We start from the raw sequence: 27,335 nt of genomic DNA on the forward strand, positions 1-27,335 counted from the left end.
CAGATGGGAATGCCTGGGCCTGGCTGAGATCTGGGATCATCCCCTTTTCTAGAGCTAAAAGGGTTGCCAGTCTTGTGGTGTGAAGTCTAGAAATTGTGGCATACTCCTGGGAAGAAGTATGATGAGGAGGGATTTCCTGCATCCCTGGGGAAAAATTAATCTTAAATCCCTGTTGGATATCCTGAATAGTTTAGCTGAATAGGACCTTGCTTAAGGACTGGATCTCAGCTCTGACACTGGTTCTGGTTTACCACGGTGGAGTGGTGGTGCTTGCTCAGTGTGAAGTAGTGGGGTTATCACCTGAGAATGGTAATCACAAACCCGAATGGTAACCCCTGTGTTTGTCTTAGGGCTGTTGTGTGTGTTTGCTTTTGTTAAGGCAAGGTGAGGAGCTGTGCCCAGGGGAGTGGCAAGCCATGGAGAAAGGCAGTTCCATTGCTGCAGCACCCAGGATCCTCATCCAAGACTGAGGTCCCTAAAGAAACATTCACTGCCTGCTGTAAAACAGCACAAACCAGTTTGGGAGCTCTGCCTGAGGGGTGAGGGAGGCAGAAGGACCGTGAGGGCGCAATTTCCTGAGCTGTGCAGGGCCGCAGGGCAAAAGGAAACATTCTGGTTTTGGTGACATAACATCTCTGTACAGAGAGACATCTCCCCCTGTCCCATGCCACGCTGAAGCATTTTGCACAGTGATGTGCTTCACCTGGCCTGGTTTTGCAGAGCTTACCAGCAGAGATGCCTGCTGCCTGCTCCTGGCCCAGCAGTCTTTGTCCTGCTGAGTCACACCTGGCAGAGCAGGGCACTGATGCCAGCCTTGCTCTGCGTCCCTGGCTGCTGCTGCTGGTTCCCCTCGTGATCAGCTCGTGACCGGAGCGGAGGGAGCCGTGCCCAGGCTCAGGGATTGTCACTTAGGGACCATGTGGCTTTACAGCTGTGCATTTATTTCCTTAACATGCTATCTGCAGCTGGGCAAAGGTAGAAATGGGGGAGTGCTTACAGGGAAGTGCCTGTTGTGGGGCTGTTCAGTTGGAGTTGTCAATTGCCATCATGGGACATGCTGTATGTCAGAGTTCCTGTCAGTGCTGTCTTATCTGGGTCAGCCCATCAGCCGCAGGTGGAGAGGCTGTAGGTGAGGTCAGGGAGGATGCCACCATGCTGCTGTGGTTCATGTAACAGGCTGGAACACCCACTTGAGGCCAACACTCCTTGTGCAGCACCTGCAGAGAGGCAGCCTCTGCCCCAGAGTCTGGTCACCTCTGGCCAATTTCCTAAGTTTTTGAGTCTTGTCTTTTTAGCAGAAGCTTTAGCTGGGGTATGCTCCAATGCTTTTCTCTGGAACTTGCAGCCAGGGTCCTGTTGAGATGCTGCAGACAAGGCTTAGTGTTTGGGGGTTGAAGTGCAGAGCTGTGGGTGCACATAGGTTGTGTTGGCAGCCAGGTCCTTGGGAGCTTACACAGAAGGGATCTGGGATTCCCAGGCTATGAGGTGCTTGGCCATGGTGTCCAAGTGTGGTGGGGACAGCACTGAGCCAAAGAGGTGATGGGCTGTGGGTGAGCACGCAGGGCAGGAGCTCGCTTTAGGAGGATGGTGCAGGGAAGTGGGGATGTCAGCAGTGCTTGAGGCTGCTTCTGCTGGGTGCAGGAATTCTAACAAAGTGATGGTTTGTCAGCATGTGCCTGTGTGTAGACTTAGAGTGGAAGGGGATGGAGTGGGGCTGTGTGGAAGGTGATGCTCTGAGAACAAAACTATGTCCAGGTTTATGGGTATTTGGGGGGGAAGCTGCCTTCAGCAGATTCAGATTTAACTTTTCGTTTGTGAGGGCTGTGAAGATAGTAAAGCAACAGGATCTTAGCATGCATGGAGGGCACAGTCTAAGCCCCGGACACTTTTTCCTTGGGGAAATGCTGACACCTGAACCAGTGCAGTAGTTTGGCTTTTTCACAATGGAGAGGAAGACCAGAGGACTGTCAGGTTTTTGAGGGGATGGAAATGCTTGTGTGGGGACACACAGCAGCTGAGAGCATGTGTAAGTGCCAGCAGGGAGCCCCAGCCTCGGGTGCATTCCTGAAGGCACTTTTCCCATCGCTGTGGTGGCACTCTGCCACCCGGCTGTGAGCCCAAAGCTGCCTGGAGAGCAGCACAAAAGGAGAACTGGCACGGTGTGGGCTGGGGGAGCAGAGTGCAAGGGTACAGAGCTGCCTCACTGAGGGTACCAGGGGTCTGTGGGGCACTCACTGCCAAGGCTGGGCACAGCAGTGCCCAGGGGCTGGCTGGCTCTGGTCTGTGACCTCTGGTTCCTTCAGCCAGGTCAGCTGTGCTGGCTGCATCTTGCACTTCTGGGTCTGGTCCCTTCCACCCCAAAAGAGCCCCCAGAGAGCTCCTTCCATCTAGAGGAGTTAACCAACTCCCTTGCTGCCAGCAGACAGACAAGGGCTTGGCTATCTTTTGGGGAGGTGATGTGCTCAGAGAGCTGAGAGGAAATGCGGTAGCCTGAGAAACATGTGGGAGATTGGGTTAGGTAATTTTGTGGCTCCCCAGGATTTTGAGCTCTGCTGTAGGAACAGGTGTCACTGGGTTTATTGAGGATCAGTGTTAGACCACCAGTGATGTCTGATTGCTATTCAAGAACTTGCTGGGTCCCATCTGGATTGAGCTGCAGTTCTTGCTGCAGGGCAGGGGAGAGCACAGAAACAAGTTGAGAATATCATGGCTCACACTGAAACTCCTCCAGTACAAAGCCTCCTAAGCCACAGGGGTACTTGGGCAGGCTCTTCCCTTAAGAAAGGGAAACAGGATGGATAATGGAAAACTGGGTCTTAAGCTTTCTCATTGTTACCTTCTCTGTTTATTAAAGTGATTTTCTGGACAAAGCAGCTGTTCCAAAGGAGTTTGGGCAAGGATAAGGAAAGCTTTCTAGTTGACACCACCAAAAGTTATAAGGATGTACTTACAGCATAAGTAAGGGAAAATAGTTGTTTTTTTAGCTTTAAAAAAAGCATCTTAAGCAGAGAGTGGTGGAGAAACTCATCCATCTGGGAAGGCACAACAGGGCCTTGGTGAGACCTTTGCCACGTTAGGAAGCTGCAGATGATATTCTTGAGAGCTACCCTGTGAGCATATAAGAAGCTACTTCTAGGGAGGCTGCAGTGGAAGGCTGTCACCTCCTGTCCCTGAGTGGGGAGAGCTTTTGGGAGAGAATCAGCCTGAATAGCCCTTTTTTGTGGTACATGTAAATATCTTCATCTGCTGAAATACACAGGGTGGTATCTGCATTATCCTTTCTCCATCACTGGCAAACCTTGGATTAGAGTGGCTGACAAAGCTCCTGTGCAGCTCTCCTGAACCAACAGCTGCTGCACCAATATATGGAGCAAGCAGAGTATTAATCCCTGGAGACTTCAAGTGGCTTTTGTATGATAGGGAACAGAGGGACAGTAGCACTAGTAATGGTGTAGAGTTCTGAAAATGAAACAATTTGACAGTAATTATATTGTAACCCTTTTCCTGCTGACCTATCAGCACCAAGGGACAGCAAAGTGAGTTACACACAGTTCTCTCAATTTAGACTTCAACACTGGGATCCTTAACAGTCTGTTAGGGATTTAATTCAACCAGAAAACACAGCCTAAGCATTAGAAAAGACTTCACTTCAGAATTCAGTAGGGTTTATTCTACAAATCTTAGATCAATGCCAATGATACAAGTTTTATGAATTCTCAGTAAAAATACAAGTCAGTATAAAGATTCCAATAGTAATATAATGCATGATGATTCAGTTTCAAAATTTAAGGAATGAATCTGTGTTTTGGACCATGCTACAGAAAAGGGGAACACAATGTAGAAAGAATAGTTACCTCCCTTTCCTTGAGGAGGGGCCTGTGCCTTATTGCCACAATACCTGAAAAAGCAATATGAAGTGCATAGCAGCCTTGCCTGTATAGTCTTCAGGCAAAACTTGAATTTAGTATCATAGTCCTCCTCCCCCTAGTTCTGGTCGTTAAGGTACATTTTGATAGCCTGATATCATTATAATAACTTAAAGCTATTGCAATACCATCCCCAAAATGGTAATAAACATCACTTCTTGGAGCTGTAAAATGTTCTTGTGATGCACTGACATTTTTCACCATGTTAACCATTTTGCCCAGTCTTTCCAGGAACACTAAATACATTCCAATTAAAGGTGAATTAGTTCCATATTCAAAACTCTCCTAGGATTTAAATGAAGTCTCAGTGCAGTCTAATATTTAAATGTGTTGTTCATAGCTTCAGGCACAATTAGAATGTAAATCAGACCTCTTTTCTTGACCCTAGCCCTCTGATGTGATGAAAGGTGTGCTAGCTCTCAAGGAACAGCTGGAATTTGGCCCCAGAATTGCTAGACCAAATGCTTTGGGTTGGGGGAGAACAAAACTACCTTTTTTTTTTTTTTTTCTGGGAGCTGCCTGCACTTAGAAGGGGATTTGGCTTCATAAAGCCACACCCTAAACCTAATTTTTAGAGAAAGTTTAGCTCTCACAAGAGGTAACTCTTGACAAGATGTGCACCTCATCCCCCAAATGCTGTGGTACATCTGTTGACTGCCAGTGCCATTTTCACCCTGTCAGGCCCAGTGGGCATCTGTGGCTGAGCCCAGTCATTTCTTGTAGCAGAACCCCGCGGATGGCGCAGAGCAGGGATCATGCATGGATCTGCAGCGGCACACAGGAAATGAGGCTGAACAATATGCACACAGCTCTGAACAGGACTTTGGTGCAGACACTGATGCTCAACTGAAACTCAGCTTTTACCAAAAGATTATAGCATAACACAGAAATCTGAAAGAAAAGGATCAGAAGAAGCGCTGACTTCCATGCACCAGATAAAGAAAAAAACCCTCTTGCATAAACTGAGCAGCTGCACAGAACAGGCACCCACTTGGCTACACCAATACATCTTTTCTGCTGTAGGAATTTTCAAAAATTATCCACCCAACATCATACTACCACGTTTTAGCATCATACCAAAATGTAGTATTAAACCATCATGCAGGTTTGGGGAATTTCTTCTGCTGTACTAAACATTCAAAGCTGCTTGCTTTGAATACATACTGTCAGTCTGATTTGTCTTTGTAGCAGATGCATCTTTAACAGTCACGTTTAATCTAAAGTAAAAAAAAAGTTCAGTAGCCCATACTGAGCTCTTGTCCAGTCAAAGTGACAAAAAAATACAAGGTTCTCATTAAACTGCATATATTCTAGAAAAGGGGGTTACTTTGCATTTAAGTCACATTTAATACAAGACAAGTTGGTTTGAAACTGTGAACTGATTCTATTTAGAACAAAGTATGGCACAGATTCCCAATACCTATGGACACTGTAAATAACACATTTTTCTCTTTGCAATGATTATCAATTCGCCAAAAACAGTATAATAGTCAAAAGGGAAGGGTGAAGGAAAACAGATTTAGGAGAAGAAATAAAAAATGCCTAAGAATTGAAAATAAATGACTTCTTTTGTAAGAAACTTTATTTAACTTCATTTTTAAAAATGCATTCTCTCCTCAGAACAAATGCCGCCATTAAAAAAAAAAGAGATTGCAGTAGCACACACTTGCACTCAAAAGGAAACATGCAAAACTGATGGCTGAAAAATTTTTGCATAAAAATCGAAGACTTCAGGCAAAAGCTTGCCCCTGTGTACCTTTAGGGACCCCAGACCATGAACAGCTTTCAGTGCAATGTCTCTTGCTTCCAATTGGTGGGGAAACATATGGCAGGTGCTTGTCTTCTGACAGCTACACTGTCCCAGATGTTTGAAGCAAAAACAGTCTCAGCTATGTTTTAAAACATCATTGTTAAACTGTTGCAGGAAGTACAAACAAAATTCAAGAAAATGTCAGAATCCAGTGAAGAAAAACTTTTGAGATCTACCCTGTGCCATACACTTCTTAAAAAAAAAATTAGACAGAAAAACAAATTTTATTAATACACCCTCTTTAAATTTTTTATTTCTGAAAGCAGCTTTTTATGCAAATCAAAAGCAGTTCCTGAGTAACTGCAGTAAACAGTGTCTTTTAAATATATTTGCGCCTCAGCTCTTCCGTTTTGGTTCTTCCTTGTTTTTCTCCCCAGTTTTCAAGTTTAATCTCAGTTCTTTTTCAAAAATGTGCAAGTTCAGTTAGCATTGTTTCCAGAAGTCCACAGCTTGCAGGTCTTCCTGCAAGAACTCTAAGATCTGCACATACCTAGACTGTAGTCCTACCCTATTGCAGGCTTTGCTCTCAGACCTGTCCAGGATGTGCCCTCACGTCTTCTTCAGCATGCGCCGCGACTGCCACGTGTGGAACTTATTGTAGGCTGTCTGCAGCATCTCTTCTATATGACTTACCAGCTGAAACAGGAAAAGGGAGAAAGCATTGTCCCAGCTGCTGGAAACACATCCCTCCCCTTCCTTTCAGGTGCATTCTTGCTTTTATTCACTAGGAGTAATCTCGCTAAAATCAGAGAAAGGACCTTGAGGCTCTGTTGTAAAATACCCATAGAGGGAGCAGTGCAGAGAGCTGCTGAGCTGAAAGGGAAGGGGGAAGTGACCCCTCCATGTGCTGTCTGTTCTGGTATTTAGTCTGTGACCACTTCAGAGCTCTCCTCCCATGTCAGATTTCAAGTTGCTCAAGTTCTATTTCACAGTGGAAGTGAAAAATGAAACGTGACTTCCTCTTTCTTTCTATCACTCCTGTAATTTCAGGTTACAGTTCTTGTCAGTTGCCGGCATCACTCAGCAAACTGGACAGGGAGAGACAACAGCATAACTGTGTACCCAATTTCCCTCTCCCCGTTTCCTAGTCAATAAAAAAAATAAAATGTCCTAGGATAAGAAGTAACAAACCTATCATCCTCTCATAGTTAAGAATGAAATTATTAATATGCGCCCACATAATTAAACAGTACTTTTCCCTTACATTTGTGCTTAAATATTGTCTCCGAATCTTTTCTTGGAATGGGCAGAGCTTTGTAACCTGAAATCTTTCCAAGTTGCTCCTCATTTTCACAACCTGAGAGAGACAGAAACCAGTATTACAATACTGAAGAATTACAATAAGACAAAAGTTTCATTTCCTTTAACAAACTGTTCTCCAACAAAACCTTATAACTAATTCTGGGGGCTACTTTGAGTTTGTGTAGTTTGAGGAAGGAAAGTTATTCAAATATCTCTAACACTTCTCTGTATTTATTTTTGTGCTAAGTGCAGTATGACTGTAAGTCCAGTGTGCCACTGTGATTATTACCTCCGTATTAATAGATATAAGATATTCAGAAAATGTGATATATTTTGTTATATATAATGTGATATTCTTATGAATAGATACAAGATATTCACAAAATGTTTTTCTTTTGCAAGCAAAGACTGGATTTTCAGGCCAGATTTTGCAGCAGATATGCAAATGTACCTGAATGCAAATTTTAATCTTTGTTATCCATGTGAGGTTAAAAGTAACAGAAAAATAGTTACAGTCCTATACCTGGCTGTAGGCAAACATCTGTCCTTGAAGGCAACTGAGTTCTCAAGAGCAGTGTGTGTTCTGAAGGTATGACAGCGATTTTGCAATGGATAGAAGAATGAGGGATACTTGCTTGTACTGTGTAACCTCACTGTGGAGGTTATTTCTTGGAGCTGGGGAAGGGAGGCTTTAGTTTTTGTGTTTTAAATGTGAACCCTGCAGCTGCAACTGAGCTGCCCATTCTGTTTGAAACTGGCTAACAGCTACTGTTCCTAAAGGGAGCTAACAGGCAGGCAGGGACAAGGATGATTTCAATTAATAGCACCAGCAGAACTGCTGAGGAAAATAAGTTTCATGTTATTTTGTGACTTTCAGTTCTAGGGATGAGTAAGTGCTGCACTGATTTGATGCATGTGTATTAGTTCCATATTTCAGTAATGCCAGCCATTGTAAACCACATCATAACCAGGGCCATAAGAGGGAGCTCTGCCTTACCTTTTCTTCTAGGAATGGCGTGTTAACAGGGAAGCAGGACCAGAAGTGTCTTAGCAGTTCCCCTACTGCCACATACAAGTGTTTTAGTTCAGACTGAATGTCATTTGGCACCATCTCTGCAACAGGAAAAAGGGTTTTTTCACATCACTCAAAGGATCCCATGAAAAATGAGAACTAAGGCTAACAAAGGAGCTCAGTGATGCACACTTCCACTACAGTCACAGAATGACTGGCTGGGAGGGGACACTGACGTGCCTCACAGCAATTAGATCAAGACTATCAGCAGCTGTTAGATCAGGTCAGCTGCTATTTATGGCTCTATACTTGGAAGCTTGTGTATTATTTAGGGAGATCCATGCCAGGCAAAGAATGGACACCACACCCTAATCCAGGATTAGAAGCAGTGTATTTGTATTGTTCCAACTGTGTGGCACAGAAGCAGTGCATTTGTATTGTTCTAAGTGTGGCAGTGCTGCTGCTGGCTTGTCCCAACAGCACAGTGCTAAGAACTCAGTGGTACTTCAACTTTTTCACTCTATCTTATGTTGGTAATATGGTTACAGCATGTGAAAAATGAAAAATCCAGACAGGAAAAAAGAACTGTGTTCCAGATATTCTTACAGAAGAAAGGGTGACAGGGTTCAAGAACAAGGAAAGAGCCACAGCTGTAAAAACTCAAACAAAAAGTACAAGTAGTCACTGAGGATGAGCACAGTGAACTGAACAGTGAATATCAAATTTTAGGATGAGGCTGTTAAAAGAAAGAAGTGGTGGTCAAGCTCAAAAAAGTTAAAGTGTAGCACCCTACATGTCAATTAGGATGGGTAAGAAAGCCTCACCACTGCTTGCTGATTCCTTTTATTTCAGTACCATAAAGAACTCATACTTGCTTTTTCAGCTGTCTGAATGACTTTCTGCTGCTTTTCAGACCAGGTAACACAAGATAAACTGGGAAACTGTAATAAATCCTGAGAATAGGGATTCATCTGCTGTGAGACTGAAGAGACAGGAACTCAAACTGGCACTCAGTGTGACAACAGGGAAAGGAGTGGTTGACTGGAGGCACAAGGAGGAGAGGCTTTCTGATTTGCTCTTGCAGTCTACAAGGAAGTTGCCTTTTTTCACAGCAAGCTGTGAATCTTAAATGCAGGCTGCAAAAAACTTAGTTTCAGATTATTATCTAGGCTTTGCTTCCTTAAGAGTTTTCAGAGTATGTTATATTCTACAATCCAGGGGGAAAAAAAAGCTGAACAAGTAAAACCTCACATCTATAAGACAATTTGTATCAGGTGTTTCCTTCATTAGTTGCTGTGTAAAATGTTCTCCTGTTCACTTGCCTCAGTGCTGGTGTAGCCCTTACCACCGCCATGGTGAGGCTGGTGCTGGCATGGTGCTTTTCTTTTGCTTTTGTAACCCAGGACTACTCCAGCTACACATTTCCATACTTTCCTTTATCACTGGAACATGTTTTAAGGGAGAGATGTACCAGCAAGCCAGCTAGTGCTGTGCAATGCACCAGGGTACAATTAAAGCATTAGACACCCCAAATCCTTACGGTTTATGGCTTGCTGTGTTCCACCCTGCATAAGTGCTCCTCCAGGTGACAGGACTGCAATAGTGCTGGCAGCATCACCACTGGAAAGAACCTGGAGAGAAAGAGAACAAATATTCCAGGTCATTTTTTCTAATAAATTCTTTTTAAAATAAGATTAGTTGAACACCTACATGGAAGTTCAGGTTCTGCTCTTTTCCAGAATTATGTGCTATAGCTTGTTTGCAGTGAAAACTCTCTAATTAGTTGTAACCTTTTCTCTGCCTAGACCTTGAACAGGCTGTGCACTTACTCTGAAATGACAGAAGTGTACTGTTACTATGCAGAAGTGTAGCAGAATGCTGGCTGCTTTACTCAGGGCCAAACTTAGTTTACAAACAGATGAATTCAGATGCTGGCTGGGGAGATTGGCCACAGGGCTCTGCTGCCCTCCAGGTGCCAGCACAGAGCTTCTGTGCAGCCCACAGCACACTGACAGCCTGAGTGCTGTCATTTAGGAGCAAAAGGCCAGTTCAATTGAAAACCTGCTCACTGTAACCTCCTAAACTTCTCAGGGTGGATGAATACACTGGCATGGGCATAAATGTCCTCCTTTAGTACCTTATACCTTTACTGTTTCCTCAAAAGAAAGCAGGAAAAGAAGAATATAACTGAGCATCAGCAATGACAGTTTCCTCTAGTGTAGATTTTAAACTTAACAGCTCAAAACCTTTAAAATAAATCGGTTAACAGAAACTGGAGATTAGTGAAGTTTAAATTTTTCATGGTAAACTTCAATTGACACGAGACACAAAACTGTATAGAAAGTAAGATGCTAAGCTAAGATCAAGAAGGGCATTTTTAAATATATTTCCATACCTGAGTTAGTTTGGGTACATATGCTTCCATTTCTTGTCTAATACTCTGAAATGAATTAATTATATCCTGACTAGTTGCATATTGCTGTGATTGAATTGGAGTTGGACCATGGTAATACCTGTGAGGTGAGAAAAGGGAAGTGAAAAGTGTTACTAGTAAGAGTAAAGCAAGAAAAAATCTCCTGGACAGTTCTTCTACTGTTTCTAATTTTAGATGCTTTGCAACTGTTCCCAGTACTTTATATATTGACAAAGTACAATATATTGCCACATGGGAAGAGGCTGGGTTAGGCATAGTATAGCAGCATATAACAGCTTCAGTTGTTCAATCTGTGATCATTTTGCCAAAGAAAAGCCACCTTTGCCACCAGATTCTGGAAATATCATTAGAATGGAGCAGTTCACATAACTTTCAACTGAAGTTAATGTAAATGAAGTTAGGTGCACATTGGAACTGTTCTCTTTCAGGTAGTACTGCTCCTTTTCTGATGTAACCATGTTACATCTATGGTTCTCAAATTCAAAATCTAGAAAACAGGAGGACTACCACCAGAAACATCTTAGACGACTGAGCAGTCCAAACTATCCCAACTGCACTTTTATGCCTGGGAGAGGATTTTTCTTGGAATTCTATATATTTTCATATAGGCTTTCACAGAAATTAGGTGTCAAGGTCATTCAGGTTGGCTTAGAGACTTAACCCTCTGAAAAGTAAGATGGAATATGGCAGGGGTGTTGGACTAGATGATCTCCAGATGTCACTTCTTACCCCAACCACTCTGAGAAATGAAACTATAAATTTAAGGGGAAACTGGTTTATGCAAATGCTCATTTGGGTTCCTAAACTCAGTTGTAACACACCTGATGTGGCACAGTAGGGACTAAATCAGCTGGTCCTGTGTGGGCTGTGATGAAACCCCTGCTAAACTGGCTCTGCTGAAATAGCTGTGCATTATTTTAACTTACCTATCAGACTTCTTTAAGTTTAGTGCAATAGTTTTAACGCTATTATTCTTTGATAAATCTTCGTATTCAATGGCCTCCTGCAGTTTTACCTAAAATTAGCCAAATAATGATACATGTTACTAATGAAGGCACAAGTCCATACATCCAGTGCTTTCTTCTGCTGCATCAAGTTTGAGCTGAAGGGTTACTAAAACCTAAAAGAAAACCCAGGTATGGAATGACTCATGCCTACCCTCCAGAGGGAGTGATGCCAAGTGTTGTTCAGGATGGGCCATTTGGAAGTCTTGGCACCACTGCTTTTTCTCCAGATTCTGCAAAAATTAGGCAGTCCCTGCCACTTCCACAACATGTTCCAAAAGGTATACATAGATAATAATTTGTGCTCTCTATTTATGTCCATCTAACTCCAGATTAGTAGAAATACTCATGATTTCACAGCTGGTGCACAGGAGTCTGAGACTAAAACCACAGTAATTACCCCAAGCTCTCTGGTGACAGCAGAGCTGTGGAGTATTAGCAGTGAGAGGTAAGAGCACAGTGACATCAGACTTTGTACAACTAGAAAACTGTTTCTGAAATCCCCTATTCTTCCACTACTTTCACTCTCCTTTTCACCACATTTCTTCCAGTCTTGCTATATAATTTTCTGCTCAGTAAAACTTACAGCTTTTGAGGAACATCAAAGACACCCTGACACTTGCCAACTTGTATTCTACAAGGTTTTCTCACAATATAACCAAGTTTGGAGTCTCTGATGTTTTCTGTTTAGGCTGTCAGCTCCAGGAAGAGTATTCAATTCAGTTTTATAGCAATTACAGTACTCTCTTCCACTTTGTGAGCTGCTCTGGTTAATCTAGACCAGGCTGTTGCCCTGTATTTCACTGCACCAGGTGTCACTACACTCAGTTCAGCCTCACTTCAGCTTCTGACTAAGATGAAGGCTGTCATGTGCCAGTTTCATCATCCCCTCTACAAACAACACATTTGACAGGTTAATATTGGTGCTTGAACACCAATATCCTTTTCTGATGGATGTTCTTTAGAAGTTTTCAGGCATTTGAAAGAAAAACAAAATGGAGGAGGCTGAAAATAGAACTGCAGCAAATGGAAAGAACCAGATTTCTGAGTCCAATCTGAACTATCTTAGAATTTTTTACTTTCATTGGGCACTATTGAGGAGAAAAACAGCACAATACTTCAATGTGTAACTTATTTGTGTTTACTAACACAGATAACAAGGCTTCTTACAGGTTGTCAGGTTTTAATTCTATATAGTTCTAAACAAGGCTAAAAAAGTTTTACTTCAGATGTGTCATAAACCAAGTAAGGAACTTTCAGCAATTTTTCGAGACAGAGCTTCCAGTTCCATTCAGTTAGAATCACATCAGCTAACTTTATACCTTTTTCAGTGGTGGCTGAAAGACATCTGAATCCCTGGAGTTTCCATCCGTACTGCTGGTCTCACTGTAATGGTCATTTTGTGCTTCTCTTAAAATAGAGAAACAGCATTAAGAAGAATTCACCTCACAGGAAACTTAAGATACAAGCTAGAGACAAAGTAAATACATCTGTTTCAAAAACTTCATATGCATGTTCACATACTTTTTTCCCCTTATGTCTTAATTTCTAGCAGTTGGTGTAGACAGAAGGAACCAACTCCTCACATTAACCCTGTTTGTCACAAGGGAAATTCCACAGCAGGGGAAGGTGCTGGTCCCTCTCTTCAGAAATAGCAGCATGCCAACACTGCATGTGGGACACAGCAAAATCGTGGCTAAATTAGAAACACTTTGTACACATAGTTATGCAACCAGGTATTAGCAGAGCTCTGGGAGCCCTATCCTCTTGTGCCTTTCTGAACTGAGAAACAAACACACTTTGCCCAAAAGAGATTGCTTAAGGTGCAGAGTACAATTTGTGCAAAACAGAGGAACAATGTGAGGGAGCCCAGCCAAACAGAAGGAAGTGTTAACTGATATCTCTCTCAGTTAAGGTCTGTAGGGTTTGGGTAGAGTAGTAATCCTTGCTGGTTGTCCATAAAGCAGTTGTAGAGCAGGTGACCTGCCAGGTGTTTTTGGCCAGGGGCAGAGTACTGCACCTTAGGAGTCTTTCATCTGATCCATCTATGCCACACTGCAGGAAACCCCAGCAGACCTGCTCCTGGAAGGCAGGAAATAGGAAATCCCTGCACCAGACCTCACCTCCACTACTTCTGCTGCCTTCACTAGGGCTAGACATCTAAGGTAGACCCATTCTTTTCTTTTTAATCTGCTTTATATCATAACTCAGTTAAAAATAGCAGTCATCATTTCAAACAGCTCTGAAAAACTTCTATAAAGAAAAATGAAACCTAAAGGTATTTTCATTTTTAGAGGAAAATAATTAATTCATAAAAAAATTAAAAGGTTGTATGAATAACTGAAGATGTTCTTTTGTTTTGGAAATTCCTTAAAATTTACTCCAGAAATCCATTAGACAACACTGCAACTTACTGTTTCCTGAGGCCAGCTGCAAGGACCATGGCACTATGATGGTTAAAGCGTTTTATGATGGCAGCATTGCTGCTTTCTCTAGCAGACTTTGAGGCATTTGATGTAGAGGCCACAGAAGCAACACCATAGCCCTGCAAAGAAAACAACATTCCTTCCCTCTTGGCTCCCAGAGCAGCAGGACAATTCTGTTTTCCCTGGAGTCAGGAAGCCACCTCCTCTGCATCATCACCATCCAGAACTGTCTTCCTAGTTTTGCCCCACCATTTCCTTATGTACTTTGAAAAATCTCCAGTGACTATTGCATTCTGCTAACACTTGGCAATTTAGAGGTGTCAGAGAGAAGGTAACAGGTCTTATATTGGTAATTTTATGAGACCATGATTTAAGTAAAAAGTGAACTAGCTTAAAAAAATTAAGGATAACCTGTGCAAAACAGGCATTGATGGTAAGGAAAAGACAGCAATTGTTTTACTGACTGATTTTTAACATTTAGTGGCACACCAGCAGCCTACAGGCTAAAATATACCTGTCAGGAGGATGTGATACCACTGGAAAATTCAAAAAACTTCAAGCTTTAAAATGCTGGTAGAGTTCCCCACTTGCCAGGTGGCACTTTACCCCATGGGCAGTTTCATGCTTGCTGTTCATCAGCCTCAAAAGCAAATCAGGGCAGTTTGCAGAGCACTTAGAACACATCTATCCTAAACTCATGGTCCACTTTCAGGCTGCTAGCTTTGGACAACTTCCACAAAAAGAAAATGAAAAAAGAAAATACAAAAAAAACCCACTAGAAAACTTAAAAATGCAGCTTCATTATTAACTACAACTGAATGGTTTCAGTTACATCAAGTGCAGAAAAGCACATCTCTCAGTTACTTCACATTATGGTACACCATTGATATGAATTGTTTTAACTTGTTCTTGGAGGCAGGTAATAATTCAAGTTAGTTGTAATTTTAGCAAAAAAAGGTATTTGAAGCTAAACAGAGAACACTGTATAAAGTGTCCTTCAGTTAGGCTGAATCAAGTATTAGTGTTCAAAGTAAGAAAAAAATCAAAGACTTTTCCCTGGTTTGTGCTACTCTTCTGTACATTGTCACAGACTCTTAAAAGTAGGAAAAAACCAGAGTTCACTTTAGACTGAAAAGCCAACTGAAAGAGCAATTCTTTAAAGAAGGGAAGTCCTGTATTGACCCCCTGCACACCAAGGCAGATGTGACCACACAGGTCCATGGGCACAGTCTCCATTTCCCTTCACACACACAACAGCAGCACTGTTGAGTACCCAACCACTGCAACTGCCTAGTAAGGGACTGTTTTTAGAATTAGTATCTGTAGTGGTTTTAAAAGTAATATCCACATAAGTGTAACTAAGGAAGGGGTATGGTTTTCTTTTGGATTTTTTGTTTGTTTTCTGTTTTGTTTCCCCAAGTACTTACTTCATCTAATGTTTTATCTTCCAAAGCTGTTAAATCTATCAGAGGGTTTTTCACTCCTTGAGACACCATTGCTTTTAACCCTGTGTGAAACAAAAAATCATGAAAAAACTGTATCTAAACAAATAGCATAACATTGGGATCATTAGGTTATATTTAATCTTTAAAAGAAGACAGACATTCAAAAGAAGACAGGCCCAAATAACACTGGGACTAAAACCCTTTAAACCCTTTGAACTCTAAACCCTTTTAAAAGTTCCATTTAAAATAAGTAATAAATGTGGGAAGTTACTCCAAAACATCTTCCTACTAATTAGCCCAGTTTTCACCAAGTTCTACACATCACTGAACACTGATTAAAAAAATAAATTGAGATGCAGTTATAGTAGTGGGATCTGGGAAGCCAAAATTGCATTTCTTCTAATTTTGGCACTGTTCTGCTGTCCTGCCTGGGCAGTATGATCAGTATGACAGTTTCTATCTGGTGATAGCTTTGACTTGTCAAGGGTTTTGCATTCCTAATAGAAAGCTTTCAATACATACTATGGAATGGTGGTAAGTGATCCCAACTCTCCACATTTTGGTATCATCACAAACCTATCTCTAAAGTTCCTAAAAAATTTGAGTCAGATAATATGTTATTATTTCAGATTAAAAAAGACTGACAGAGAAGAAGGATGACAATTCCTCTGGGAAATCTGGGCAAACAGGAATCTCATTTACTAAAACCCCAGCTATAACAAAAGCTGTACCTGTTGTAAATTGTGCACGTACTACAAAACAAAACCTATTATGTACACAGAATTATTCCATAGTAACTCATGGCACATAATCAGTCTACCAGGATGGCATGCTATGGAATTTGCAGTAAAGCTTCCATCTAGTGCTGCCACTTTCCAAAGGTAATTTGTTCCAAGAAATGCTCTCACTATGAAACATGCTCAGAATGGCAAAGTTGTAGCTAACTTGCCATGACCATCTGTAGTTTTCAGAGACAACCAGCTTACCTTTCTCATCCAGTTTGGCACATTCTGCAAAGAGGTCTTTTGAGCCTGTATTGAGCCTGTCCCGATGAAAATAATGAGACTGAAAAAATCGTGTCCAGAATTCCCTCTCAGTCATGTTATGTGGAACATTCTCTGCATATTTCATTTTTACTGTGAACAAAACCCAAAACAATTACAAACTGTTCCACAAATCTTAACGTGGTATTTTAGATCACCATTTCCTTGATGGCTTCCTTGCTTTCTGGCTGCTTCCATTCACTCCCATTAAATGCAAGGGACTGCAGTAGTTAAGCATGAGTGAACAGGTACTCAACTTATGCCTTTAAAGCTTTGAAAAGTACAGGTAACAGTGGCCTGAACACTCCTGAATTGCCCTCACACTAGGGGCCAAAATGAATCAGTGTCAGTGTTCATTACAGTGGATGGGAAATGATGGAAAACAGGTTATTTTCCTCCCAAAGGTGATTTCATGAAAAATAACAATTAATTAGAACACTGAGTAGGAGACTGTCGTAGAAATCAAACAAAACCAAAAGTCAACACAAGTTAAAATGTTTTCATTTAATAAAATCTCAGATGAACATTTTAGTCTTTCCACAGTAAAGCAGTAAAAAGGCCAATCTTAAATGGATGTGTTTGGTCTGCAAAACTCTGCTCTTACCTGCAGGGTATGTCCGAAATATGGATTCGATAATATCTGAAGTCAGGTTGTACCTCAGCCCGTTGCAGCCGTCTGTCTGAGGCCGTACATCAGCCTGAGAAAAAGCACACAGGGAAAAACCAGTCATGTCTGCAGCTTTCTCTAACTGGAGAAGGAAAAGAACTGGAATCTTGCAAGCAAAGTCTGATGCAGGTAAAAAAATCTTCTTCCTCCAGTAATCCATAGTGTATTTGATCGTACATAGGTATTTTAGAATGAGGAATGAACAGGCAAACATGAATTATTTTCTTATACTTGCCATTTAAGGGATGATTTAACAAGCAGACTGCAGGCTTCAGAAAGCAAAGAGCACTCAATTGGTCAAAACAAGGTATGCTTAATTAATTTATGCTTATCCTTGTGTCAAAGTTAAAATAAGTAAGCATATGCCTCATGTTTTATTGTTCACTCAACAATTCAGCCAGTGAATGATCAGTGGCTATAATGAAGTGACAAAAAAGGACTTATGGCTCTTATTCCCTTATAATATAAGTATACACAGTTGTATACTAAAAACATCTTAGTGTAACTGATAAGTAACACTGAATTTAAAGCCTAAGGATTAGCCTTAGTCAGAACTTTGATCTCAGTGATCTCTTTAGGAAGCTCTGGAGGAGGAGTGCTCTGTCCAGTTCTCAGAAACAGGAAAAGTACATGATTGCACAGCCTGCTGCCTTTTCCTCCTTTTCCTGTGTACCTCAAGCCTAGCTTTTGTACCATCATCTTCATAGGCTAACATATTCTGAGCAGAGGCAGTCAGATTCAACTTGAATTGGGACACACAAATATTTAAGATATCTTCTTCACAAATGCAGAGAACACAAACATAACCAGGTGGTTTAAGAATGTTTTAGTTTTCAAGATTTGGTGGGTTTACCTTTCATTGTGGTTTCTTTTTTTTAACATTAAGGTGTAATAATAACGGGAAACAGGAAATCAGAGCAATCAAATTTGTCTGGCAACTGATTTTGGTATTTCCACAGGGGAAAAAAAATCAAATGGTTGTACAGCAGCTAAATTAAACCAATTCCTACCTCCTCTTTCCCTCCCAAATCCACTGTGAGCACAGTCATTACAAAGGTGGAAGTGGGATTCCATCTAAAGAGTCCTGTGAGTTTTGTTGCAGAAGCAGAAACATGTCTCTGTGTGAGCAATCTGATGTTGTACCTAGATTACTTTTAGACTGCACTGATTTACTCAAGCACAATTTCTACAAAGGGGTAAAATAACTGAAAGTTAGAGAAAGAAAGACAGAAAATGAGCTTCCAGACACACAAGTTGTTCTTCAAGTAGCTGAAAGCACGTACTGGTTTAAAAAATTGGGGAGGGAATAAAATCCTATGTGAAAAGGTTCACTTATGCATGTCAATGCTGCCACAGATATGCTCTTTAATTTATTGAGCTCATACATTTTAATCTAGTGACCATATATTCACATCACTCCTGTTTTACAGAAGGCAGAGCAGCAGTACAAACATCATCTGCCTATTGGCAATGTGAAGTTCAAATTGCGCATCTTCAACTGACAAAATGTTGAGGTTGCAGATTAGAAGGAAACCTTTTTTTTTCTCCTTTACACTTGGAAAAGCAGAGAGATGTTGAGGAACCAGCAAAGTTCATGTATATGGGAATAAAGTGCATGAGCAGAACCCCAATTTGTTTGCTCTAAAATCCTATAAGTTAAAGGTTCAACATACCAGGAATGCTGCAGAGATGCCCACATCTTGTTTATTAGGTGCTGCAGAATTATCCCCTGCATTCAGGCTTAAACGGTTGGCCCAGAATTCTTCAGCACTGATTACTTGGCTCACAACAAGGTCTTTATAGAGCTGAAACAAAACAGGATCTTCTTGCAGCATTCTGGTAAAAGAATGTATTGAATAGAATTGAAACACTGCAGAATAAATCACTAGTATTTCCACAACTAACACAAGTTCACAAAAGGAACAGAAACCAACTTTTCTTTCAAAATGCTGTGCATTTCTTAACAAGACTGTGTAAACAACCAATGTCAATAGCACTGCTTGTCTGAAAAGACTTAAGAAATGGATGTTAATACTGAAAGTTAGAAAACAGTAATGCCTAAGAAAAACTTATTGTGGGATTCATGTCTTGTCCTAAAATGTTCTGAGATGCTTTTGTGTCTTTGCACACCAGGACTGGAATCTTCTGAACTGTAAAAGCACAATGAATATTCTTGCTGTTCCATAACAGAAATATAATGAGGGAGGAAAAAAGGAGATCTGAGTGCTGTCCAATTCTTGGTTTAAGATCTTAAAATTCAGTAGCTACAGAGCTCTATTATAGTGCAAGAGTATAGATCACAAAATATGTATGGGATAAGATCTCTTAAAACACACTACTCCAATGGTTCATTTATGTTTCTGTGGTAGCAGTAGGATCTTCATCCTTTAATCAGATAATCAGACACAGCACAAGTATGAGACACGTTCTGTGTCACTACTTCCACCAGGGAGCATTGTTTACAAAAGTTATCATCCACATATCAGGTATCACTACCCAAAATGCAAAGACTGTGCATCTGAATCTTCACTCATGCTTAAGCAGCTGTTTTTACAGCTGTGTACCTTATCAGAAACCCACTGGGCTATTTTCAGGGAAGCATGCATGTGTGTTCACAATCTGCCAATAACCCACCAGTCTTTAGCTTGTACCTCAGGGTCCTGATCAATTGCAAACAATGAAAAAAACCAGGAGTCTTATGGATACATGGTCTAGGGATGAACATGGGTAAACAGCAATCTGAACAGAACGAAAGCCTTTAGCTGCTCTAAGGACAAAGCAGGATGAGGTGGAAGTGAAAGCTTTGTGACAGGATTATGTTTTAACCAGCAGGGTTTCTCCAGTTTTTCTTATTGTCACAAGTATGGATTAGTGGCAATTCTTACAAATTAGTGCAGCTGAAAGCAGTCTGTTATTCTTGTTATTTCATTAAAGCTTGGAATTTTGATACATACTCAACTCCCACATATCAACAAATGAAAGAAGTGCCATGGAGGAGGAAGGACTCTGGATGTTGTACCCTCCCACAACAGGCTGGATCTTTTCTGCCTGATCTGTTGCAATCAAGCTAATGAAGCCCCATCAGCAGGCTTGGGCTTCTAATCAAGAGAAGAAACTGTGGCCGAGTAGGTGCAGGGATTCTGGCTTTTCTGTAACTAGAAAAGCTCCTGATACTTCATGGTGTGATGCTGTAAATCTCCATTTAAGGAGGCAGCGATTCAGAGCTAAGACTGCCCGTGCTCTCAGCACCAATACTGTCAGAAAAAAGGCACATAGCATAAAGAAATGAGTATGGGAACAGTGCCAGTGCAGGCTGCACTGCTGCAGACCCTAGTGGCTGCTGCAGTACTGGAACCAGTTAATCCTGGTTGTGTCACAGCTCCAGCACAAGGGCTCTTGCTCTTCTGCTGGGAAATCTCCTTGGACAGATCCAGTCTGTCCCATGAGGCAATGCTCTCATGTTTTGAAAAATCTACGTTCAGAGCTAGAAGAGTCTTTGGAAATGGAAGCCATAAACACAGGATTCACAGCAGACACTAAAATGAAGTGAAATTTGTCAGGGGAGATGCAGAGAAGAGAGCTCTGTGGCCACAGGAATTGGATTAACAAACATGTTAAAGGAACGGAAATGTATCTCAAGAGCCCATATGGGAAAAGGACTTAGGTCCTCAACATCTTCTCAAACAATTTCTTAGAGTAAACATCCTGTATGCCAAATAACAAACTGCAGCCTCTCAAGTGAGATGCATGAAAATACCTAGCAATTTAGTAGTCTATAAAACATCAGGAAAGATTTGAGGGGCAAATGGGGCTTTATGGGGAGGAAAAAAAAATCACCAGGCTCCACAAAATTTCTGGAAAAGGAAAAAAGAATCTTTCAAGCAGCTTTTCTAACTGATACATATATATTTAAGAAGACTAAAGAGACAGGCTGCCAGTTGGGTGCTCTCCTCTCATAGCTGTGGATAAGAAAGACCGGGTGGCAGCCAGACTGGCTGCCTTGACACCTCAAGAACGTGTCACTAAGCACACAAGTGTAGTCTCAACATGTGACAGTTATGCAAGTCTCATGGAACTGCCTTGAAATTGAAAGCAGGGAGATTTTTACTAGGGAAACAAATGCTGTATCATTCATGATGGTGAAATAACAACACATGTTAACAGAAATACACAACAGTTAGCTAACAGATAGAAGAAAAAAACCCAACAGACTTTTAGGATGTTATCCCTTTACCTGTTCTTCTCCTCAAGTTCTTTATTAGCTTTCCTTTTGAACTTGGGCAAGAGCTGTTGTAGAAGATCCTTGACCGCATCTCGCTCCTTCACTGCTGTGCTTTCATTGGAGAAGTGGAAGTTGGTTGTGTCCCCTGCATGCAATACCAGCTGCAGCTGAATTTTAGCTTTACCTTCTGGACTGATTTTCTGGCCTAGATTGCAGAGAGACAGACAGTAAGCTTATACAAGAAACTGTCTTCCCTAGAGTATTTGCTTATAAGCAGTTATTCTCATCATCCAATTAAATACCATTACCCTGCATGTGAATTGCAGCTGTGAAAATGGAACAGTCAGTCTTCCCCTTGAATTAGATTGAATCCTGCACCTTGTTCACTCTAAAATACAAGACACAGACAGTAACAGCCTGTTGCTTAATACCCTTCAGCTCTTGAACAGGAGTCCTGATTCATCTTTGTATTCCCCACAGGATCCATTAGAAAACTGCTGCAAATGAGGCTGTCATCACCTGGACACTTTAACCTGGAAGCAGTCCAGGCTGCTGCTGAAAGGTGACCTCATTCCCCCTTTCCACTTCTTCCTGCTGCATTTCTTGTGTGATGGCTAGTGTTTGTGCAGAAAGCTAGCAAGGAACTGATCCACTGAAAAGCACCCCCTTTTGTTTTTGCAGCTGGCCCAGCTCCTGCAGAAGGACAGTGGTAGGAAAGCAGAGGTAGGATGGGTAGGAGCACATCTGGATCCCAGTCTCCAGTGATGAGCTAAGTGCAGTTAGCCACTAATGCTCCCCAAATTAATCACCAGTGCCTCCAAGGTACTACTACATCCTCATGAGTCATAAGAAGAATCTAATTCCTGCTTCCATCTTCATAACCAGAGGGAGCAGAGGCTGGGACACCTATGCTTATGGACTGTTGTGCTATAGTGACTTTAGTGAAGCACTGCAAATGGCACTAACCTAACTTTTAATAGCAGCCTTTTCTCTAAAGCAAGTGGGAGACAGGAACCAGATGTCAACACTAAATAACCTTCTCTATTACAAATTTACAAAAACATCTCATCCTTTTTTTATTTCAGATGACAAAAAGCACATCTTTCATCTAAGTTAAAAATACTTCAATGCCTATATATGTGCATATTTAAAATACAAGGTGCTTAAGTGTGAGTTAATAGCTAAATAAAACCTTCACAAAGTTGATTATTACAGGTGAATGGGGCTTTTAAACTTCTTATCACTTTCATATTTAAGAAAATATCATCTTAGTTCTGATTCATCACACACTTTCAATCATGCTGCAGTGCCTATATGTGACTTTAAACAGCAATAATCACTAAACCATTACAAAGTGACACATACAACTCACTTTTTATTCTTACTTTGGCATTAAAGCACGTGATATTAAGCACTAATTGGAGCCAGAAAGGCAGCATGCTATAAACATCTACTGTTTAGTTTTGACTTGCAAGTACTCTGCTGTTGCAACAGCAAATGCTTATTCAGAGTGTTAGCAGCTAGGCCAAACTACAGAAGCTGACACTTCTGAAGCTATGGTCTGTTGGATGAAAATAAAACAGTTCATTTTATATGAAAATCGAAACAGCTTTAGATACTGAGTTAAACAGATGACATGCCAGATAGTTTCTGTGTTAGACTGAAAATCCTATATGCTTCCTTGATCCTCCTGCCACCCTTCCCTCTACAAGCATATGGCATGGATTATTTTTCTGTCCAATTTATTGCAGAAGTTTATCAAAGTTAATAGTAAATGCAGCAGATGTAAGTTAAACATCTGAAGACTGCAGAAGTTCTGTGGTAGCATCCTTAAGGTGGTGCTACTTTACCAGTCCTGATCTCTGCTGCTACCGAGAAGCCTGGCCAGAGCTCCAGAGCCCTGACACCCCTGAGGCAGCAGCAGCCAGCAGGCAGGGCAGGTGAGCTCTGGGTGGCACTCAGGTATCTGTGGCACTGAGTGCAGCAGGCAGCGCTCACTCACATTTGATGTCTGCATACATGTGGCTGACGGTGAAGCGGTCCTTGCCCTCGGGAGCCCAGGCAATTCGTTCGGCCATCAGGTACAGGGCCCCATCCTGCTTCTTCTGACGCACCTTCTTCACTATCAGCAGCACTTCTTCCGACGATGTTGCCATTGCGGCTACAACGAGCTGTGAAAAACATACAGTTGAGCTGATTAGCTGTGCTGTAACTCTTTCACTACTCCTATATATATTAAAGTATTATTTGTTTATGCCTATATCATTTTGGGAGTATTTCAGATAATTGTGCTCCCCTCTTTCAGTACAATCAGCAAATTTCTTTAAACAAAATACTCCCACCTACCTAAAGAATTCATCTAATTATATTGCTGATACTACTTTTGATCCACTAAAAGACCCACAAATCTTACTAAATTTTCCTGTTTTATTGTCCTTTCACTGGTTTTTCTAGTTCAGAAGAATACTGAAGCTAAGCAATGACGAATTCCAAATCTTCTCTGGTACTGGCAGCAATTCCCTGCTTCAGCGAGAATGGCAGATGCTAAGTCATTTCAGAAAAGGGAAGGATACAAGGTATGTGAAAAACCATGGATTTTCAGTTCACTGTGCTAAAGATAAGGTAGCCCAGTAAGACTCAGGTGTTATTGTGGTGGCTTTTGCCCGTGGCTTGAACAATGTTTTGTACACTTGACTGCAGCTGGCCAGTCCCTCTCCTCCAAAGTCTGAGGAACTGATGTTACATGTACAACAGCACAATCATAATTCTGTCAGCAGGCTCAGACTTTGGATTCTTGCTGCATTGTTCTCCCCAGCAGTCACTGTCATTCCTCTCCCCAGGTTCACACTACAGCCTTAAATTCTTCAAGAGATAAAAGATATGGTGAGTATTATTATACTCTGTCAAACAAAGCTTGGCACACTTATCAAAAGTGTACATCTTTTTTTGGTAAGTGTTGGTACACTTATCAAAAATGTACATCTTTGCTGAAAATGTTTAATATGTCCAGTTGCTGTATTTTGTGTATCATAAATTTTGTGTATCGTAAACTTTACTACTGACATGCAAAATAATATTTTTCCAATGCTAATGTGGATGTTGCATGTGCTTCAGAATACCTATATTGATGGGATGCACACTGAAGTTCAGATTATAACCTGCATCAGCTATCACACTACTAGTAGGTATCACAAAATGGTAGTTCTAAGCATTTAAATTCACATACTTCTTTTTTTTCTTAAAAAACCCCCCAAAACAACAAAACACCAACCAGCAGCAAGACAAGACATTTTATTCTGACAGTCTGGACAGTAGCACAGCATTCTCTTCTACAGAAGTCTTTCAAGCTCCTGTGCAAATGAGTTAAGTAAAACACTAGATGGAAAGACATAATGGCAAAAGGGCTCTGCACTTACACTTCACTCCTTCACCATTCCAGCCATCCAAGGCTTTGCTAAAGAGTTCAGTCATGCTGAGCTGAATGTGGGGTTTCACATCAGCACCACTGCAGCAGTCACTAGAACACACTGTGCCACATTCAGAGCATCCCTGGTAATACTTCTTTCTCAAAGAAAACTGCGTGGCATGATTTCAGGACTGTTCCCTAGCTAAATCCATTACAGTTTCCCAGCAGCACTACTCCCTTTCAGTGCTATTCACACAACCATTTTATGTAGTTTCCTGTTGTGGGTCTGCAGTCTCATCAGCACTTTATCCTTAGTGGAAAAAGGCAGCTGGCCACAGACTCTCAGAGACTGGGAACCTCACCATGTGCAAGACCAGGGATTTGGTGGTTTTCTCCCTTTGTTACTTTATAGTCCTTTTAAGGTCATTATTATCCAACGCGATGGAGGCAAAGCCACGGAACACAAAGGAATTCAACCTGTACAGAACAGCAAGGAAAAGGAAAGCATTCCCACAGTCAGGCTCATTTTGATGCCAGCTGCTCTGCTTTTCTATCATGCCATTTCACCTACCTACACCCAGTCTTTCAACTACAGAAGCAAAGAATCAGCAGCTACCAAGTTCTCCTTCAGAGCCCTTCTAGTACCCTGCAGTGTGCAATCTGTGAGAGCACAATTATCCCACAAGTGGCTCATTCCACCTTCTGGGAGGGCGAGCACATGGCTCATGCTGTTCTTCTTTCTGTCACTGCTGTACTTCCTTTTTCCTGCAGTAATTTACAGTGGCAGTGGGATGATATAACTCACAAGCACAGTAAGCATTACCCAAAATGGAGAAAACCCTGAGCTGTCTTTTGAACAGTACATCAGAAAGAATACAAAAAAATGTTAATAATAGGGATTTAGGAAGGTTACCGTCTGTCACTAATGGAAACAAAATGGCTTCGTGTTACAAGAAGTACAGGAAAAATTCTAAAACAGGAATCTTGCTTCAAGATTTCATTCTCTGTCTCCTACAGGGAAGGCTACATCCCTGCTAAGCAAAGCACACACACTCAGCTTTTTTTTTTTTTTTTGGTATGTAAGGCTTACTATGCAGCAGAGAGCCATCAATGATGTACTTGCTCCTGTCCAAATCTCATAACCTCTACATTTAACATCTGAAGCTTCCAGGAATCAGTACTATGGATGATGACACTGCTGCTGTGCAGGGCAAGAACTGACACATGCACACAGACAAACGCTGTTATTTTGTGGCTTTAAGTGATAATTTTAACCTGCTACAGCATTAGTGTTCTTCAGCGGCTGGTTCAAGTATGAATAGGAAGGTCAGAAAATTTATTTTAAATTTTGCAGCAACAGAGCTTGGTCAACATTTCTAAAAGCACTCGGATCAACCAGCATCCCTAACAATGAAGTACAACTTGTCATCAGGCCTGTCTGGGGGCTGTTAATTTCAGCTGCAGTGTACAACAGGCAAGGTCCATCAGGAAGCTTCAGTGTTGGCATAGACCAAAAGAAATGTTCTGTGTGCTTATCCACCTACAAGCCCTCCCCTCACAGCTCTGTGGGAGCAAAGAGCTTCTGGAAATACCATCCAATTCCAACAGCTATCTTTCCTCCATTGCAGGGAATCTTCCTAACCACTCTTCTCTTAAGATACAGTACCTCTCATCTGTTTTTTACAACACCTGTTCTGAACGCTCTCTGTCACCAGCACTTTTCTCCAGTCTTTTTCCATATGGTTATGTCGAGTTCTGAGCAGAAATAAAGGAAACGTTTGCACGTTTTAATAATCCTGACTTGGCCAGGGTGGGGAGGGGCTGGCAGGCAAGCTCTGACAGATCAATGCAGGCCTTTCTGCTGCTGGGCTTCCACTCCCCGCAGGCAAGAGCAGAACCACGGAATATCTGTGCCAATGGCCCAGGCTGACCCGCAGCGGCACGGGGACGCTGCCAGCTCCGGGCGCGGGCAGAGCAGCGCCCCGCGGGTGGCGGCGATCTGTCAGCGGGACGGAGAGGCGGCAGCAGTGCCGCTTGTCCCGGCACACCGGGGGGATGCACGGTGCTGAGGGGCCAGCCCGGCCTCCCCCGATCCGCATCACCCACGCTCCGGGAGGGTTGTCACCCTGCCACGAGACCGGCCCGAGGACACCGCACGGTGCCGGCGGGGAAGGCGCTGCCACGGCACCTCTTTGTCTGCCGCCCGCAGCAGCGGGCCGAGCGCGGGGCCAAGCCCGGTGCCCCGGCAGCGGTGCCGCCAGCAGAGCGCTGCCGTATCCCCGCCACCGCCCGTGGCCCCGGGGAGCGCAGATCGGCGGTGCCGCCGCCCCTTTCGTCCCTTCCCTCACCGCGGCTCCGGCTCCGGCCCGGCCACCGTCACACGTCCGCCGGGCAGGAAGGAAGTGCGGGAGGCCAAAGGCCGCCGCGGCACCATCGCGACGCGGTCCCGCCGCCCCCGGGGACGGATTGCCGGGGCAACGCGGCCGTGAGGCGGATCGGGCCCCGCGGCCTGCCCGGAGCCGTCATTCCCCCGCGCCCCGCGCCGGCGGCTCTTACCGTGCGGGCTGCGCCGGGAGCTGCTCCGAGTGCGAGCGGCACTACGGGGGTCGGGCCGCGGCCGCCGCCGGGGCCATGGGGCGGGCGGGGCGGGCACGTGACCGGAACGGGCCGCGGGGCGCCGGGGGTGGGGCCCGCACCA

The 27,335-nt window shown here is 42.6% G+C and overlaps 2 protein-coding genes across 4 annotated transcripts in view; one reads left to right on the plus strand and one right to left on the minus strand.

The window, feature by feature from the left end:
• The window catches only part of HPS5 (HPS5 biogenesis of lysosomal organelles complex 2 subunit 2), a 64,112-nt gene that overhangs the window by 16,326 nt on the left and 20,451 nt on the right, over nt 1–27,335 (plus strand). The window contains exons 4-6 of the mRNA XM_074543346.1: nt 16,953–17,138; nt 21,712–21,793; nt 23,686–23,807. The gene's annotated coding sequence lies outside the window, so the exon portion shown is untranslated. The remainder of the gene's footprint in view (nt 1–16,952; nt 17,139–21,711; nt 21,794–23,685; nt 23,808–27,335) is intronic.
• On the minus strand, nt 3,649–27,330 carry GTF2H1 (general transcription factor IIH subunit 1). Of its 3 annotated transcripts, none has more exons than XM_005486595.4 (15): nt 27,194–27,330; nt 23,234–23,402; nt 21,244–21,436; nt 18,683–18,845; nt 16,947–17,040; nt 16,286–16,435; nt 15,282–15,361; nt 13,843–13,973; nt 12,751–12,838; nt 11,351–11,439; nt 10,386–10,503; nt 9,531–9,621; nt 7,976–8,091; nt 6,941–7,033; nt 3,649–6,372 (listed from the first exon to the last, which is right to left on the minus strand). In XM_005486595.4, the coding sequence occupies exons 2-15, from the start codon at nt 23,385–23,387 to the stop codon at nt 6,286–6,288; spliced, it is 1,647 nt and encodes a 548-aa protein (XP_005486652.1). In that variant the 5' UTR covers nt 23,388–23,402; nt 27,194–27,330; the 3' UTR covers nt 3,649–6,285. The 3 variants fall into 3 exon arrangements, with proteins under 3 accessions (XP_005486652.1, XP_074399449.1, XP_026648972.1); XM_074543348.1 differs by lacking the exon at nt 27,194–27,330 and adding an exon at nt 26,986–27,110; XM_026793171.2 differs by lacking the exon at nt 27,194–27,330 and adding an exon at nt 26,304–26,576.

This window comes from Zonotrichia albicollis, chromosome 6 (assembly GCF_047830755.1).
Source record: "Zonotrichia albicollis isolate bZonAlb1 chromosome 6, bZonAlb1.hap1, whole genome shotgun sequence".
Taxonomy (NCBI): domain Eukaryota; kingdom Metazoa; phylum Chordata; class Aves; order Passeriformes; family Passerellidae; genus Zonotrichia; species Zonotrichia albicollis.

Excerpts from the sequence above, each read along its gene's own strand:
- GTF2H1 (XM_005486595.4), bottom strand. The coding sequence starts at position 23,387 with ATGGCAACATCGTCGGAAGAAGTGCTGCTGATAGTGAAGAAGGTGCGT. Across the intron at positions 10,504-11,350 it reads AACTTAAAGAAGTCTGATAG|GTATTACCATGGTCCAACTC; the intron begins GTAAGTTAAAAT and ends CTCACCTCACAG. Across the intron at positions 9,622-10,385 it reads ATGTACCCAAACTAACTCAG|GTTCTTTCCAGTGGTGATGC; the intron begins GTATGGAAATAT and ends CTTTCTCTCCAG.